The following is a 17,081-nucleotide window of genomic DNA, read 5'->3' on the forward strand; positions in this document are numbered from 1 at the left end:
TTTACGAAGAGAAACAAAGATGGAGTATTTATCGAGAGGATTCAAGTCGGTTTTGGGCAATCAACAAGCCGGTTCTCAGCCGTCCGCTCATGAGACGGTGCGTATATATGTATTTGTTTATGATCTGTATTGTGTGACCCTCTGAACTCAATTCCAACTGTGGAATATTTATTCAGGTTGAAAGATTGTGTGACCGGGTTGCTTCCTCTACGCTTCTGGAAGACAGGAGAGATGCAGTCCGAGCTCTCAAGTCACTTTCAAAGGTTAGTATATCACCTTACTCGTTTTCTTGACACAGACTTTTTGTTAGGATGTTTTGAAGATTGTGGGCTTGAGTATACAATAAGTTTATATTGAGATTATTTGTTTATTAATAATATTTATATTAAGCTTAAATGATGTGCCATGTTAACGTGACGATACATTGAGATAATTACATTGCCTGTGTGTTTCAGTGAACATAATAATCTTCCAAGGTATAAATCTTATTGTGCCTTATTACATCGTTAATCCAGGTCTGAACAAAACCAATGTGGTCACTGGATCCCCCCCCACCCCCCAACCGCCCCCCCCCCGACCCTGAAGGGACATTACATAACTGCCTGGGGTATAGTAAAGGGATTTTTAGCTCAAGCGTTGTACTGATTATTCAAAATTGGGTTGAGAAGAAAAAATCTTTTGTTGCAGTATACAAAGATCCAGAGTTTCAGACTTCCGTCTCAAATTCAAAGGAAATGTGAGCACTCATAAAGTCAGAACACTGTTAAACATCGCAAAACACAATAGCCTGACATACTGAGTACTCAATTTTCTTTTGAATTTGGACCGAAAGTCTTAAACTCTGGATATCTGTATCGACTGTTCACCCAGCCTGTCTATATGCAATAGAATGAAAAGGGACAGTGAGTAAAGCAAGTATGAGGGGGTGGGGGCAGGGAGGCTAGTGAAACGAGCTTAAGAGGAACTACATTTACCCTTTTGCATCTCCTGTTTTTGTGCTATTGTCCTGTTCTCTTGCAATCAAAAAATAAATTAAAGGCTGTGAATAGTCTACAAATGTACTAGAGGGTGCATGACTTGTTTTTCATGAGAAAAAACAATATTAATTTTTAAAAATTTGGTTTCAGAAATTTCGTCTTGAAGTTGGAACACAGTCAATGGATTTGCTGATAAATGTTTTACAAACAGACAGGTGGGTTGTATACCTGCTGTATTCACATGGAAAAAGAAAAAAAAAACTTAAGTTAACAACTTGCTAAACACACCAGAACGTTATATGGTATTCCTATACTAACCAAACTTACATGGTGCATAAATTTTATTATTTATGACATTTACATGTATGTGTATCCCAATAAGAAAATGTTACATTTCATTTTTTTCTTATATCACAATCTTGTCCCCAGAGGCCGCAATCCTTCTGGTCTGTGCCAGGGATTGGGACCTCTGGGCTATTCTGTCTATTCTGAAAGCCTGCCACAAAGGTGCTTGAATCTGATTGGCTGTTGAAAACTTGTTTGTTTCACCACAATCTCTGGTGCACATGCACAATCAAATCGGAACCAGGATTTCCTGGTTCCGATTTTGGATTTGTTCCAGAGCCGTTGAGTTTCCTGATCGCTGGTCAATGGGAACATAGGCTCTGGGAACTAGATTCTTTATATTACATCTTGTGCTTTTTATTTCTTTCTACTATTTTAGAAATGATACAGAAATCACTGGATTGGCTTTGCAAACTCTCAGTAACCTGCTCTCAGCTGATCCAGCTCAAGGTGAGAATAAGGAAGTAAAGTTAGAAGATTACTACCATTTGCATCCATCCTTAAGCATTCGACAAATTTGATGCATAGTTTTACTTTTAAAACATCAACGGTTTTGTCTTTTTTTCATGTCACTTTGATGAATGTCTGCTCGGAAAACAGTATTGCATTGGAGAGAAGAAAAGTTGACAAGTTTAGGAAGAGTTATCATCCATGAGTACAGCTTTAGAACAAGATTTTAAATGCTTAATTTTTTGGTTCAAAGTGATACGGTAACCAGATAAAACTGTTAATGTTTTAAAAGTACATGAAAACCTTAGCGCTTAATTCGTAAATGGTAGTAACTGTAAAGACACAGGGCTGCAAATAACAGTCAGTCATCGGACATTGACCGACCAAAACTTGCTCATGTCTGATGAAATCCCAAGTGTGGTTGGACATGATGTCCGGACAATTTTTTGATCGTAAATCATTTTATGGCAACAATGAATAAAATTCAACCTTTTGTTTTTGGTGATGTCTGACCAATATTTTGTTTTGTCCAACCAAGACGGTGTTTTAGTAGGACATACATGTATGCCCTATCAAGTAAAAAACATTATTTGCAGCCCTGCAGACATTATATTGTAATTTGTTAAGATTCCACTTTTAAAAAAATATGTATCATAAAGCTCTCTGATTTTTTGCCTTCACTGCATGTGTTGTTTATCGGATGTTTATCTTTAACCACCTTTTTGCTTGTGTCTTCATTGTTGGAAGGATTCAGGCTCCCAATAATTTTTTTCAGAAGCACATCCTTGTAATTTGTCTTGGAATTTGTGAATTATGTCAAATGTACATGTATGTACATTGTAACAGGGCATGTTTGTATTTTCTTTCAGATGAAGGTGGCAGGGATGCTGGTCAGACGGCTTCCGATGTTGAATTAGGAGTTCAGTTCACAGAGATCTTTATCAAGAAAAGTGATAATGTCACTTTGTTACTTGGTCTGTTAGAGGTAAATGTGATCAGAAACACTTGTTAAATACTTTTGTTAATAATGCTGTACTGTACAATCCCATGTTATTTTTGTTTATAATAAAAATAATAACTGCTGACTAGTAAACTATTCACTGCATTAATAAACATCAAATATAACAATTTTTATTTACATTAACTTTGTTTCATTTTTGAAGATTTATGTAACAAGATGTACACATGGGTGTTTTTTTTGTTTTTTTCATTTTGTGTGATAATTTTCTGTTTCAGGAATATGAATTTCAAGTAAGATGGCCCACAGTTAAACTTCTAACAGTACTGCTGACAAATAAAAGGTAAACAAACAATTTACTTACAGGCCTGCAAGGATTAATACGAGGTCAGACTTTTGAGTCCCCTGCCCCCTCACAAGCATTTCCAATAAGGGTACTACAGCCATACATTTATATAAACTCTTACATTTGTCACTAATTATCTGAAACCCTGTGTAGAAAACCCATTTCTTAACTAAACTTCAGAAAGACTGGTAATTGTACAGAACATGTTTTACAGCTGAATGTATTATGTTGTCGTCTTAATTTATCTTGAAACCAGTTTGATTTTATTTCCCCTTGTTTCAGATTGTGATAATGAATGTGAAACAATGAACAATAAAAATCAAACTGCTTTGTAAAATTTTAAACCAAAGATAAATTTAAACCACAACATATTCAAATGAAGGGTTTTTTTATTAACAGCTGAAACCATGAAAATTTTATTCTGTTCGTTCCTTCTTCAGTTCATTCATTTGTTTGTTCATTTGTTTATTCAATTATTTATTGATTTATTCATTTATGTATTGCAGTCATCAGCTTCAGCAGTGCATTTTAGTAAGCCCTATGGGTAAGATCTCAAGTTATCTTTGAGCATCAATTTTAACAGTAATTACAGTACCGCTCAAAAGTAAGTTACCACCTCTCGTCTCGTTTCTCGCGAGACGAGTTTCTCGTCTCGCGAGACGAGATTCTCGTCTCGCGAGACGAGAAACTCGTCTCGCGAGAATCAACGAAGCGGAAATGTCTGGCATAAATTTCGGCAATTATCTTGCGAGAAAACGATTAATCTCTCGCGAGAGTTTTCGCCGTTTTGTCAACTAAAATTCGAAGTTTTTGCCTGATTGGAAAGATTGCTGATTTGTTGGCAACGATCGATTTGTCTTTTTTCACTGGTAAGAAAAGTTCCAATCGAAAGTCATCGCTTTGCTGCTAAGCGATGTTCGCTCGCTTCTTTTTTTCCACATGTATGGTTAACAATGGGTAATTAAAATCTCGAGAGAAGTTAGAGCCGTGAACTTGCAGTTTTTACAAGCGTCTCGCGAGACGAGTAGACGAGAATCTCGTCTCGCGAGACGAGAGTCTCGTCTCGCGAGACGAGAATCGCGTCTCGCGAGAGGGTGGTAACTTACTTTTGAGCGGTACTGTACATAATGTGATTTGTGGAGTACATAGTGTATATTAAAGAATCCCGCCCACCCACTTTGCATTGCGCGCCTCAAAAGCATAATCCGCCATTTTGTATGACATCTAGTTTTGGATAATTTCAATATTGTGGTCAACAATCCAAGCGCATCCTCGCGTACACGCTGTGTTCGCTACTTTAACTCCCGTCAAAATCTTTAGTAATTATCTGTGGTTTATTTCAAGTGTCTATTTTATTGGTTTCTTTCAATTTGTCATTTAAATACTCGTTTGTATGTCGGATGGCATTTCGCGTTCCAAAGCGCGGTCGGCCGAAGACGGAACAAACCTTCTGTTAGCATGTTTTTAGCGAATTCGATGCTGCCGCGGCCCTGACTTAGCAAACGGATCAGTAGTTTGTCCTTATCGTCAGCAGACATTTTCGATACAAATTCCTAGTAAAAAGTTCAAATACAAAATGTAAACAAGTTGGCGTGGGGAACATTCGCAGCTTTGACATTCGATTCAATCAGAAATATCAGCTTTTCTATTTACCTTTATTTCAATCTCCGACTCTTCCAAAGCTCTCCTATTTCGGGCAAATGCACTCGGGTTTGCGATCACCTGACCGTCTTCAGCCCTGTTTTTACAAGCGGCCTTCTTGGTACCACATTTACAGTGACCACAGCATTTGAGGTTAACATTCAGACACGGGCAACCTTCGTACCTCGCGCTCTTCCTTCTGCTGCAGGTATTCTTACATTTGCAAACCTACAAACAGGTAAGAGTCTATGTTTTTAACCCTTGATAGTACTGGAACATCGATCAAACGAAAAACTAAAAGCTTTTAAGTGGTTTAGGAAATTCTCACCACTCGATTGATGTTCTGACTTGTGCTCGGCTGAGCAGATGCTGTCACAGCTTCCGTTCGAAGGCCCATACTCTGTGTCCTAGAATTCGCTCGTATAGGAGATCCGGAAGCATTGAACAAGCCCTGGACGTCTTCAGCAAGCGTAACATTTACTTCGCTCAGCTGACTAACATCGCTTTCATTTGGATCGACCTCCATGACTTACATGCCTTCGCGATACGGTGTCTTAGATCTGTGCCCATATAAGGAACGGATATCAGGAGTCCCCGGATAATAACAACTATAGAGGCGCGCAATGCAAAGTGGGTGGGCGGGATTCTTTAAATATTTCATGGCTTACTGTACATGTTTTTAGTGGTGTTATATGTGTGAAAACTCGTTTCCTTTCCAATACAATACTTGTATCCTCCATGCAGGTGTATCCAGACTGATGGACTTACTGTCTGACAGCCGAGAAATCATCAGAAATGAGGTACACAAACATCTTTTGTCACATGTGCAAAAATTACAGACTAACAATCATGTAAAACATCAACTACCATTTTATGTGTACACAAATTGATGTGATGTTATACATACCCGGTAATTTATATTTTTTGTTTACTTTTCCAGGGCCTTTTATTGTTGATTCAACTGACCAAGTCTAATGCAGCCATACAGGTTAGCTTCTACGAATTACATTTGATTTTAGCAGTATGCACGTGATATTTTAGTTACATGATTGTAGGGTTTCACTCTTTGTGATAGCTTTTAAATATTTCTTTTATTGTTCTAGGTGTTTTATTTGTTTATTATCGAGGCTGTATTTCTCATTTTTATTTAGAAAATTGTTGCCTTTGAGAATGCATTTGATAGACTTCTTGAAATCATCACAGAGGAAGGCTACAGTGACGGGGGTTTGTACTGTTACAGTAATGATATTGGCTGTTACAAACATTTAGTTAATAATTCTGGTAAATAATACTATAGGTTTGTGTACTCTGTCAGTCCCTGTGATGGACTAGCATCCTATCAATTGAAGGTGGGAGTGTAATTTTGTGGTTTCATTCTAAATTTGGATCTGTATAATTAATGTGGAGGCATTATATTGTATATGCTTTTTTGTCAGCTGATTGGTTGATAATTGTTTGGATGCCTGCCCACCCGACTGACAGACGGACTGACAGACCGATTGCTTAATGGATTGCTTGATTGATTGTTCAAACAATCGATTTACATGAAACAAATGTTTATTTATTTTCCAGGTATAGTAGTGGAAGACTGTTTGTTGTTGATGCAAAATCTTCTGAAATTAAATGTTTCAAACCAAAATTTCTTCAGAGAAGGAAGGTATGTGCATTTTTAGTATGTTTTGTTTATTATACCTATAATGAAAAGATTGGCTTTGCTTACATGTACAATGCTGTAGTAGCATCGTTGATAACACTTTTGTTTTCCAACGTTTTGGTGTACATGTCCCTTCAGATTGCAGGTTACTAAGAAATGTTTATAAAGCATTGTTTCTACTGAGTTTGTTGTTGTTGCTGGTAGGGTAACAAATCATGTGCTATTTACGGAAGGAAGGGGGAGAAGGTTGGGCAGAGAAGCAGTCTGTTGAATGTTGTTATTTTTTTTTTTTTTACAGTTATGTTCAAAGACTTACTCCATTTTTTGAGCTGGAACAAGTTCCAACACCAGAACCCTCAGGTCAGTCATCCATTTATTTGTAAAATTGATATACTGGCATACAACTGTGCACATTTTAACAACCACACATTAACCTTCATGTGCATACATGTAATCAGTAAATATTGTGTTCATCCAGGGAAGTTGATTTGCATAATAAGAGCTGTTGAAGAATTGCATCTGACAAAAAAACAGTTGCCAATGAATACAGATAACATGTGCTTGTCAATAGTAGTCTCTTAGTGAGTCATATTTTTAATGTTGATTTGTTTATTGTTGTGCAGAAAATCAAGAAAACTCTTGGTCAACCCAAAAAGTATCAAATATCAAGCTTATGTTACAGGTACTTAATGCCAAGTAATTAAATTGAACAACATTAGAATGACACATTCAATATAGTTTACAACAACTATAAAGTTCTGTACATTCTCCATACATTACAGCCTTGACAGTAAGTTTTGCTATTTTGTCTTCAGCTTGCCAGAGTACTTGTTTCGCCAGATAATCCTCAACAAGCAACAGCAACTTGTCAGAAAATAATGAATCAGTGTGGTGAGTAATGATTGTTATTTTAACTATCTAGGTTGTCACCAAATTCTCTTGCTAATAAGAAAGAAAAGTCTCACAAAAAAAAACAGCCATGATGACAAAATGATTGCCCCCAGAATATAATTCTTCTGTGATAACTTAATCTGTACTGTAGTACTTCTGAGCTGTTCTCTTGTGGGATAATCATTTTGGATTATTATTTACCAAATTGTTTATTTCCTGCTCAATCCAAATATGGTTGGAACTTGTCTGATTTCAGCAAACTCGGTCAACATCCTCATCCGCTTAGCATCAGGCATTGCCTAACCATTAGCGTCTTCATTTTTAAACAGTCCAATTAATAATATTACTGTTGTTGTTTTCTTTTAGGGTTGTTGCGATTACTTTGTAGTATACTCATGTCAACTGGAATTCCTGCTGACATTCTCACTGAGGTACAGTTTATTTTTGTGCACTGCACAACAATACATTAGTTTTATGTGTGCACATTAATCTTACATGACATGCCATAATATCAACATGTTCAGTAAAATCCTGATTGAGAAAAGTCTTACAAGAAACAGCCATGATGACAAGATGATTGCCCCCAGAATATTCTTCTCTGATTACTTACATGTATCCGTACTGTAGTACGTCTGAGCTGTTCTCTTACAAGTGGGATGAAACTCCCGATTTCTCAAACCAATTTTCGTTTCCGTTAGATAATACTTCTCTGTAATTTTACCCCTGATTTCTTGAGCCTCCCAGTTTCTCAAACCAATTTTCTTTTTTCCCTGAAGGTTCAAGAAATCAGGAATCTACTGTAGTAGATTTCACCTGACAAAAAGAATGTTTAATCAAAAGAAGTACTAATTAATTTTTCAGACTATCAACACAGTATCAGAAGTGATAAGAGGCTTCCCAGCAAATCAAGAATACTTCTCTCAAGTCAATGCGCCATCAAACCCTCCTAGGTGAGATACAGATAAGACTCTTAAGGCCTGCTGGACCTATGACACTACTGGTAGTTATTAATCTCTCCATCCACACACATTGCGGGCCAATGGTGTTAGGATATTGTAAAACTACCTTCTCTATCTGTGGCCTATTTGCTGAAATTTCTCACTAACTTCAAAATGCATGCATTACTTGCATACTATTTCACGTTTGTTATCAGATCTATAGAAATTAAAATAATTGTAAGGGTTACTTTTTTTTTCAGTCCAGCCATTGTTGTCCTTCTTATGTCAATGATTAATGACAAGCAGCCATTCAGTCTTCGTTGTGCTGTCTTGTATTGCTTTCAGGTAAGAACCTAAATGTAACTATTAGTAATTGTTGTTGCAAGTTTCAAAATGCTCTTTGCTAAACAATCATGTGAGCAACCACGTGACTACCATCTTCTGTTGAAATCCAGTCCCTGACCACTGACAGAGCCTGCTGTTTATGGGAATTTTGCTATGTAATGTGTACATGGTGTGGTACAATTTTTTTTGTTTTATATTGCATTCTCGTAATATACTGTATTACCATGTACCATGCACCAGAACGAAGGAAAATATCAATTGAAATTGTACCAAGGGTAAAATTGAACCACAACATGTACACTGTATGTACATGGTGTGTTTGTTTTTATTGGACAAGACACCGTTTTCCACCCAGACCATGATCAGAGGCACACATATCTGTATAATAATATTAAAAAAAAAATCTGAAAAAAGGTTTCTTTTATTTCTCAAACAGTGTTATCTTTACAAGAATGAGCAGGGACAGAATGAGATTGTAACCACATTGCTGCCATCTTCAGCTGTTGCTGGTACGTAGAGAAACTAGCTTAAATTCAACACATGAGAATTAAATTTGTTTGTTTTTGTTGTTAACTTCTTTTTTTCTGTTTTGTTTTTGTTTTGTTTTTTTAGCTACCAACATATCAGCAGGACAGTTACTCTGTGCTGGTTTGTTTAGGTAATAATAATGCTTAATCAACAACATTTACATGTAATTACTCTTCATGTACATGTAACCTAAAATAACAGTACATTACAGTACATTTAACCACCGCCTGGTTAGCTTAGTTGGTAGAGCGCCGGACTGCTGTGTGGGAGGTCGTGGGTTCGAACCCCAGACTGGACCAACACTCAGGGTCTTAAAATAACTGAGGAGAATGTGCTGCCTTTGTAATTTCATCTGCAAATGGTTGGACATTCTAGTCTTCTTGGAAAAGGACGATAAACGGTAGGTCCCGTCTCCTGTATCTTCAGTCTTATAACAGGGGACGTTAAAGAACCCACACACTATTCACAAAGAGTAGGGCACGAAGCTCCCGGTGTTGTGGTCTGGCCTTTACAATTGTGTAGTAAAATTACAGTATGTGTAAAGCGCATTTGAACATATACATATGAAAAATGCGCTTTATAAATATATTATCATTATCATTATAATTGTAACCCATTTCTCAACTTATCTATTCTCACCATTGTTATAAATCCTTCTTGATTTATGAGTGAGTTCCTGTCATCCTTTGAGTTTGACCACTTGTAGATTTAGCACCATTCTACAAGATGAAACCTTCTGACAATATTGTTGGCTTTTCTGTGATCCGAGAATTCTATTAAGCTTCTCAAACAAACAACTACTGGGATTAACTATTAAATTTTTCTCCTCAGTCCAGACCCACTGTCCAACTGGTGTGCGGCAGTGGCTTTGTCTCACTGTTTAAAGGGGAACCCCACACAGAAGGAACAGCTTCTTAGAGTACAACTAGCCACAAGTGTTGGTGAGTTTTGAAATTCTCCCTACTGCTCATCGTACTTTTCCTATTAATTCTCGTTTGGAGAACTTTATTTCTTAGTCCGACGATTTTTCTGAGATGGCAACAAAACCTAAATTAAAACTGTTACAATCTTACACATTGTTGTCTGTAAATTGCTTAGAATTACATTGGGAAATTTGTCTGTTTTTGTAAATTAAATATTTGTATCTTTTGCAGGAAATCCGCCTGTTTCCTTGTTACAGCAATGTACCAACATGCTTTCACAGGTTTGTAGAAATATTTGGACACTGTTTCAGTGAAGGTGTCTGCTTTACTATACGAGAATTGTCATCTAGAAAGGATTCACTTAATACGTAAAATCAGCTTGAGCTTGGAAGTGTTTACATGTATTTACCAGTGATCCACTGTGTCAGTCTGTGCAGTGATTATTATGGTCTTCAGTCACCTTTTCTGTAAAATCTGCTTTCAGATAAGCTTGCTGGATCTCGATTAATTTGTTGTTTCTATGTTGTTGTTTTTTACAGGGCGGGGAGATTCAGACACGTGTTGGCTTGTTATTGTTGCTGTGTTCATGGTTGTCCAATTGTTCACTGGCTGTTGCTCATTTTCTTCATAATTCTGCTAATATTCCATATGTATCCTTTAGTTCTTGTGCTGTGACAGCAGCCAGATGAAACCACGGCATTTGATGTCATGTTAACTAATCAGTGCAAATCATGACACAGGGCTGCACTAGTCTCCCTTCTAAGCTGTTGTTTTGTTTACGACTTGGCGTTACTACTTCTGAGATTGCGTTACTGTTGTTGAGTTTGCGTTACTCTCTGAAGGTTAATTTGGCGTTACTGTTGTATTTTCTCCATCATTTTCTACATCTACATTTACTGAGTTGATAAAATTGTGTACGATATCACATCAACTATAAAAATAGATACAAAATAAATACAGTTAACTCTTGAGTTAGTGTTTCTGTTTTCAAGTTTGCATTGCCATTGGACGCTGAGTTTGCGTTACTTTTATCGGTAGCGAAGCCTAACATGAACCTCATTACTTGTGTAAGGTTTGCAATTGTTGAGTTTTTATTACTCGATACATCTGAGATTCCTTAACTGCTGTTAGCTCATGGCTCAAGTTGAAGCTCATGGCGAGGAAGCTGATAGACTTGTGGGCGCCCTCTGTGCTCTGCTTTTAGGAATTTGTTTGGACAACAATGACAATTCAGTAGCTACTTGTCAGAAGTAAGTTGACTCTTCCTCTTCAGCCTTCCTTTACTCATTTTTCTCTTGCAACAGTACACTTTTGGTTAGATTAGGTTTAACGTTTTTTGCGTCAAGGCGCTTTTTTAAGCGTATGGTTTGCCCCGCTCTTGTCATATTTATCAGCTCTAGCACCTAAGAAATTCTCAGCAAAAAGACACACAAGCTGCCGATCGGCATTTCACTGAATAAAAACATAGAAGAATAAAATGTAAGCCCCGAAAGTCGAGGCCCAAATCGAGCCAGACGACATAAGGGTAAAGTGTATCTTGTTCTTTTATGAACTTTATCACTGATACTTACATGTACGTGGATTGGAAAGAACTGAATAAACGTACATGTAAATGTAGGTAATATATTGTGTTTTCTATGTTTGAACAGGGACGATCTTCGTAATTTAATAATCAAAAGAATAGGAATTGACAATCTTCTGGACAAGATCAGTTTTATATCCAAATCAGAGTACTTCACTGCAGCTGTGAAATCACCCGAGGTAAAGTTCTACCTTCTGGCTTGTACCTCTTTATTCGTTCTAGTGGATGATTTCGCTTAAAGTAGATATCCTCATTGATTTGCGTTGTTTCTGTAGATTAACTCATGCTTGAATTGTCTTTCACTACAGATTAAAGTTGAATCTGAGAAACATGTTTTGTTTGATCACGAATTTACCAAGCTGTTCAAGAAGTTGGAAGGTAAGTTTGTCCAAATCACTAAAGCGTGCATCGAAAAAGGTGCACAGATGTACAGTCTGTTCCTGAAACTGCAGCTGTCGTGTTACACCAGTGGTCACACTTTTAAACTTTGGTTTATGTCGCTACTGCTACTGCCCCTGGATTGGGTACAAGTTGATCATGTTACCCCAACCCCACCCCCCCCCCCCCAGCATTTAGTCCAGTTGTCTTCAAAGTTCGCTGGTACCCACTCTTTCTTCCATGTAAAGAGAGGCACGGTGTTGACCGCGGTCAAACGACAGAAATATGCAAAAAATAAAAAAAGTACTGCAAAGATAAGGTTTTAATTTTCGCAGTTCAAAGTTCGATACATTACCGGTATTCTGAGGGTTTACTAAGTTTTTTGAAGCTTTACTAAAAAAGTTCTACGTGTTTGAAAATAGCGATATGCGCACTTGTCGGCGCCATTTGTCAAAGCACTTTGGTTTGGATGCGACGCATTTAGAAGGTAAAAACACTCGTTTACCTGAGGAAATGGGATTATGCTTACACTCAGCAACTATTTTTATCTATCCTTGCTCATACTAACACTTCAATATGAACAAAAAACGCCGAAATGGAACGAAAAGCTGCCTGAAACGTTTGACCGCGGTGAAGGCACGGTGAGAGTAAACATTGCAAGCAAAATTATTAGGATTAAAATCTTACACTCACTAGACCAAAGCCCCTCCCTCACCAAGTTACGCCGACTACTTGCAATAATTGTTAAACTGCTCACTGCTCTAATCTTAAAATGTTGCTGTCTTTTTTTTTCTCTAAGCTGCTGTCACGAAAGCTATCGAAGAAGAACCTTCACACCAACAAATGGCAAACCATGTTCACGGAAAACCACCTCAAGGAATGGAAAACCATGACTCTATTGTATCATCATACAAAGAACTTATCAGAGAACAGGTTAACACACTTGAACCTCTTTTAATTTAATTATCACATTCCCAAAATATATTGACCTTACAGGTTTCTAGTGTACCATGTTTTGATTTCACGACAAAATGACAGTGCAACATTTGAATGTAAAACTTATTTCTCTCTCGGCAGGATGAAGAAATCGGAAAACTTAAATCAAGATATGGTGATATTGAATCATCATATAATCAGGTAAAATACAGACTTGTGTGTTGTGCAATATACATGTAATTATTATATGGCTACAATAGTACGCGCGCTCTGATTGGCTACTGAGCGGGCATTATTTTCTTGTAATGACCGGGCATTATGAAAATTTTTCTCGGCTCGACGGTTTTTTGAGTTGTGAGTAAAGCTACTAGCGAGGGGGCAAAAACAACAAAAAATGCCGACAAAATATAACTATCTTTTCAATAACTGAAAGAAAAATATAAGCATACCGATACTTCTTTAGTATGAGCGACGAAGAGAGCCACAGAGAGCGAGAGCGAGTTTTACCTCCAGTGTTTTTCCCTTGATTTTTTTGAATAGTACTTAAAGGCCATATAATATTAAATAACTTATTAACCTCGTCCGTTCGGTCATTACAGGGGAATCTCAGACGTCTGAGATTCCCCTGTAATGACCGAACGGACGAGGTTAATAAGTAGTATGTAAATGGTCAAACTCCGAAAGTAAGCCTCGAGGAAACATTTTTTCGGAAGGCCATTTTTGGGTTGGTGGGTGTGTGCGTTTGGGGGAGGGTTGAGGGATTGGGGTGTATTTTGCTTGTGTAAACCAGCCTCACTGTTCATGTTTTATTCTTTTTCACAGGCGCAAGTCCAGATTCAACAACAATCTCAAGAGATTCAACAGCTTCGTGAACAACTTCTCATTGCTCAGAGTTAGTAGCATTTATTTTTCGCAGTAAACATGAGAAAATGCTATCTATACTGTGCATAGTAAGATAGGGCTATAGCATGATCATTAGGGAGAATTTTGTTAAAGTAAATGTTAAGTTATCCAATAGCTAACTGTAATATGCTGGCTATTTCTTTGTGTGGGACATGATTTTTAACAAATAAAAACATGTTTTCTTTCATTTATGTCATTGTTTTGTCAACAGATTTTAAACCTCAGACAGCAGTGTCTGACTCGTTCTTCACTGAAAACGAGGAAGTAACGAGTCTTAGGAATCAAGTGAGTGATTTACAACAGAAACAAGACTCGCTACAGGAGCAGGTCAGAACTAAAGATGAAAAGATAGAAAAGTTGGTAAGTAACTTGACCAAACTCAAATTTCTCCTTACTGCTAACTATACATTTCTTTTAATGTTAGTTTTTGAGAACCCCGGTAACTCGAACTCCGATAAATTAAACTCTCCCGCTAACTCGAATACAATACAATACAATGTTTAATGTGGTCATTACACTTAGCTATGGTTTCGATGCGTCCCGCAGATATGGTTAGCAAAATCTGCGGGAACGCACCAGCTAGTTTACAGGTAAGCCACAATGAAAATAAAAAAAAATAATAATAATAAAAAATAAAAAAATAAAAAAAAATAAAATAAAATAAAGTGAATAAAATTCTTCAAAGCTTTAAAGCTTTAAATATGTGCAGCGCATTTCCTGATTAAAAATGAGCTAAAAGTTATAAAATATATACAATTATTTAATTAAAAATTAAAAATGACGACTAATATCTACAGCATTTAACGCCCTTCTAAAGGTTTTATAGCATATTGAAGTTCTGGCAGTGTCTGAGAGGCTATTCCATAATTTGGGGGCGAAATATCGCCAAGATTTGAGTCCGTGCTTGGTAGTTTGCACTTTAGGTAGAATCACTTTAGGTAGAATCAAGTCCTATTTCGCTTAGATTTGACCCCACTTTTCAGTCATTTTTACTCAAATAACTCGAACTAAATTTCGTTTCTCTTGATCAAAATTTACCCCAAAACTTGAACTCTGGTTCTTGCAACTCGCCATGAACGCCCATTGAAATGTCCCATTAGCTATTCTTGTCGTGTACTCAAATTAAAACACTTTAAATGACAGTATACAATTTGATTTTAATAAGTGCAACGAACAGATCACGTATTTGACAGTCGTTTCCCGTTCGTATCATAAGAATGCATAATCGTGTTGTAGTTTCTGACGAGATAAGTTTAATTTGCACTGCAATGTATACTAAAGTGCTGAAAAATCAGTAAACTATCACTTACAGTATCAACATGGCAAATTAAAAATTCAATCGGCCCCGATAACTAGAACCCTCGCTAACTCGAACTGTTTTTCGCTTCCTTTGAGAGTTCGAGTTACCAGGGTTCTGCTGTATAAGTTGATGGGTTTCTATATTCTCATCATATATCTGCTTGACATTATATTGATATTGTAAGGAGAAGTACAATGTTGATCATTCTTGGGAATTCCTTGTTTTCAGGAGAAAGATCTCGAGGTCAGCCAGGCGTCATTAGCAGTGGCTCACGCAGCCGCAGAACTGGCGAGCTCTGACACGTCAGATTTGACATCAGTGCCAGCAAGCCTAACCAGTCAGCAGCTGGATGAGTTAGCGCAGCTGAGGCGAACCGTGACGTCACTACACGAGGAGCTGGACGTGTTGAGATCAATGAACACAGAGCTGCAGAATGAAATAGAATCCGTGGTAAGAAGGAAAAGGCGGGTTTATGTTTAGTACCTCATGTAGGTGGACACTCTGAAGTCCACCCTAAAGACATACTTCTGGTCAGTTAAAGTGTTTCTAACTTTAAAGTCTGTGGATGAAACCCTAGTGTGTGCCCATTGAAATAAAAGCTATTGAGCGGTACTTGCACGTGGTACTGTTTACATTGTATTATCAATATGCTGTACAAAGTGGTTCAACTTCTAAGTCTGTCGATAAAACCCTGGTGTGTGACCATTCAAATGAAAGCTACTGAGCAGTACTTTCCTGTGGTAGTTTATTATGCTGTACAAGGTTCTAACTTTTTCGTCTGTGGATGAACCCCAAGTGTGTGACCAATCAAACGAAAGCTACTAAGCACTACATCATGTTGTACTGTTTATTATTCTATACAAGTAGCTCTTTAACATTTAAGTCTGCGTATGGAAACCTGATGTTTTTTCTATTTGAATTTGCTTTCTGTTTTAAACTTGGACATTTCTTGTTGGAAAGTGAGGATGGCTAACGATGGCAAGGAGAGTAATGAGTTACAACGTGGGCGTAGATAGAAACGGTTAAGTTTTTACCCTAGTCCGATGTAGTCTTCCATGACTTTTTACTGCACAGGCAGGTGGCTTGTTCGATACAAAGTTGTCATGTTCACGAACTTTTTTCTGATCTTCATTTCATTATTTACTCATTCAGAGAGAGGAGAGTCTGAAGACGCCAACCAACAGCACAGATGAAGTGAAGGCCGAGTTGGAGAACGCACGAAAAGAAAGCCACGACAAAATTAAACTTTTAGAAGATAAGTTAGCTGCAACAGAGAAAGAAATGAATAGAATAGTACAAGAGAAAGCGGATCTAGACAAGGAACACGAAGATCTCCTGGTTATGTTAACTGAACAAGATGCTAAAGTTGCTAAATACAAGGTAATTGCACGTTTTTATTGGTAACTTTTTTTCACCCGCCATTCAATCACACATTAAAAATAAGTAGGATGACCGAGTTACTCGATGGGTTGTTGTGCCCCCCCCCCCCCCCCCCGCCTCCCTCCTACTCGCCCACGGGTATGTAATGGGGGCAGGAGGAGGAGAGTGAAGCTGTGATGGATTAGCATCCCATCTAGGACGTCTAGCAATACTTCTAGTAATATCAAATCACTCGCTTCATACTACAGAAACCGAGCCATTTGGTTAAAGGACCCTAGTCTGCCACGCCTTTGTTTTTGTTTACATACGAGAATTTTGGTATTATTTTTTTTAAGTGCAATAAGATTTCGCTTCGCCATTAATAAGTTCAACTGATAAATTTCACTCCAAACAAAAAAAAAAGGAATGATAGAATCACTAGTCAAGAATAAGCACCGATTATTTTAAAAGGCATTTGCGGCAGTTTAAGACTTCAGTTAATCAAACGCACAAGGATGGACGAGGATTTCTTTTCGACATGCGAAATGTCTAAATTTAGATAGCAGAGAAAATGGCGGAGGCTTCTAGGATCCTTTAAGACGTGTCTTACCCTTTATAAGATTATTC

The 17,081-nt window shown here is 37.5% G+C and overlaps 2 protein-coding genes across 2 annotated transcripts in view; one reads left to right on the plus strand and one right to left on the minus strand.

Moving 5' to 3' along the window:
• Positions 1–17,081, plus strand: part of LOC144665143 (general vesicular transport factor p115-like) — an 18,126-nt gene continuing 1,045 nt past the window's right edge. Inside the window, exons 1-31 of the mRNA XM_078526315.1 lie at positions 1–97; positions 177–263; positions 1,128–1,192; positions 1,702–1,772; positions 2,642–2,757; positions 3,009–3,073; positions 3,583–3,620; positions 5,462–5,517; positions 5,658–5,705; positions 5,869–5,941; positions 6,290–6,374; positions 6,670–6,731; positions 6,995–7,053; positions 7,187–7,262; positions 7,629–7,693; positions 8,124–8,212; positions 8,461–8,545; positions 8,982–9,054; positions 9,158–9,203; positions 9,905–10,014; positions 10,228–10,277; positions 10,536–10,646; positions 11,128–11,246; positions 11,646–11,757; positions 11,887–11,956; positions 12,756–12,889; positions 13,034–13,093; positions 13,715–13,784; positions 14,007–14,155; positions 15,324–15,545; positions 16,248–16,475. Of these exons, the coding sequence (XP_078382441.1) occupies positions 20–97; positions 177–263; positions 1,128–1,192; positions 1,702–1,772; positions 2,642–2,757; positions 3,009–3,073; positions 3,583–3,620; positions 5,462–5,517; positions 5,658–5,705; positions 5,869–5,941; positions 6,290–6,374; positions 6,670–6,731; positions 6,995–7,053; positions 7,187–7,262; positions 7,629–7,693; positions 8,124–8,212; positions 8,461–8,545; positions 8,982–9,054; positions 9,158–9,203; positions 9,905–10,014; positions 10,228–10,277; positions 10,536–10,646; positions 11,128–11,246; positions 11,646–11,757; positions 11,887–11,956; positions 12,756–12,889; positions 13,034–13,093; positions 13,715–13,784; positions 14,007–14,155; positions 15,324–15,545; positions 16,248–16,475 (2,772 nt within the window). The 5' untranslated portion in view covers positions 1–19. The remainder of the gene's footprint in view (positions 98–176; positions 264–1,127; positions 1,193–1,701; positions 1,773–2,641; positions 2,758–3,008; positions 3,074–3,582; positions 3,621–5,461; positions 5,518–5,657; positions 5,706–5,868; positions 5,942–6,289; positions 6,375–6,669; positions 6,732–6,994; positions 7,054–7,186; positions 7,263–7,628; positions 7,694–8,123; positions 8,213–8,460; positions 8,546–8,981; positions 9,055–9,157; positions 9,204–9,904; positions 10,015–10,227; positions 10,278–10,535; positions 10,647–11,127; positions 11,247–11,645; positions 11,758–11,886; positions 11,957–12,755; positions 12,890–13,033; positions 13,094–13,714; positions 13,785–14,006; positions 14,156–15,323; positions 15,546–16,247; positions 16,476–17,081) is intronic.
• On the minus strand, positions 4,450–5,251 carry LOC144666662 (uncharacterized). Its single transcript, XM_078528053.1, has 3 exons — positions 5,046–5,251; positions 4,730–4,945; positions 4,450–4,629 (listed from the first exon to the last, which is right to left on the minus strand). The coding sequence occupies exons 1-3, from the start codon at positions 5,241–5,243 to the stop codon at positions 4,450–4,452; spliced, it is 594 nt and encodes a 197-aa protein (XP_078384179.1). The 5' UTR covers positions 5,244–5,251.

This window comes from Oculina patagonica, chromosome 9 (genome assembly GCF_052425735.1).
Source record: "Oculina patagonica isolate OP01 chromosome 9, crgOcupat, whole genome shotgun sequence".
Taxonomy (NCBI): Eukaryota; Metazoa; Cnidaria; class Anthozoa; order Scleractinia; family Oculinidae; genus Oculina; species Oculina patagonica.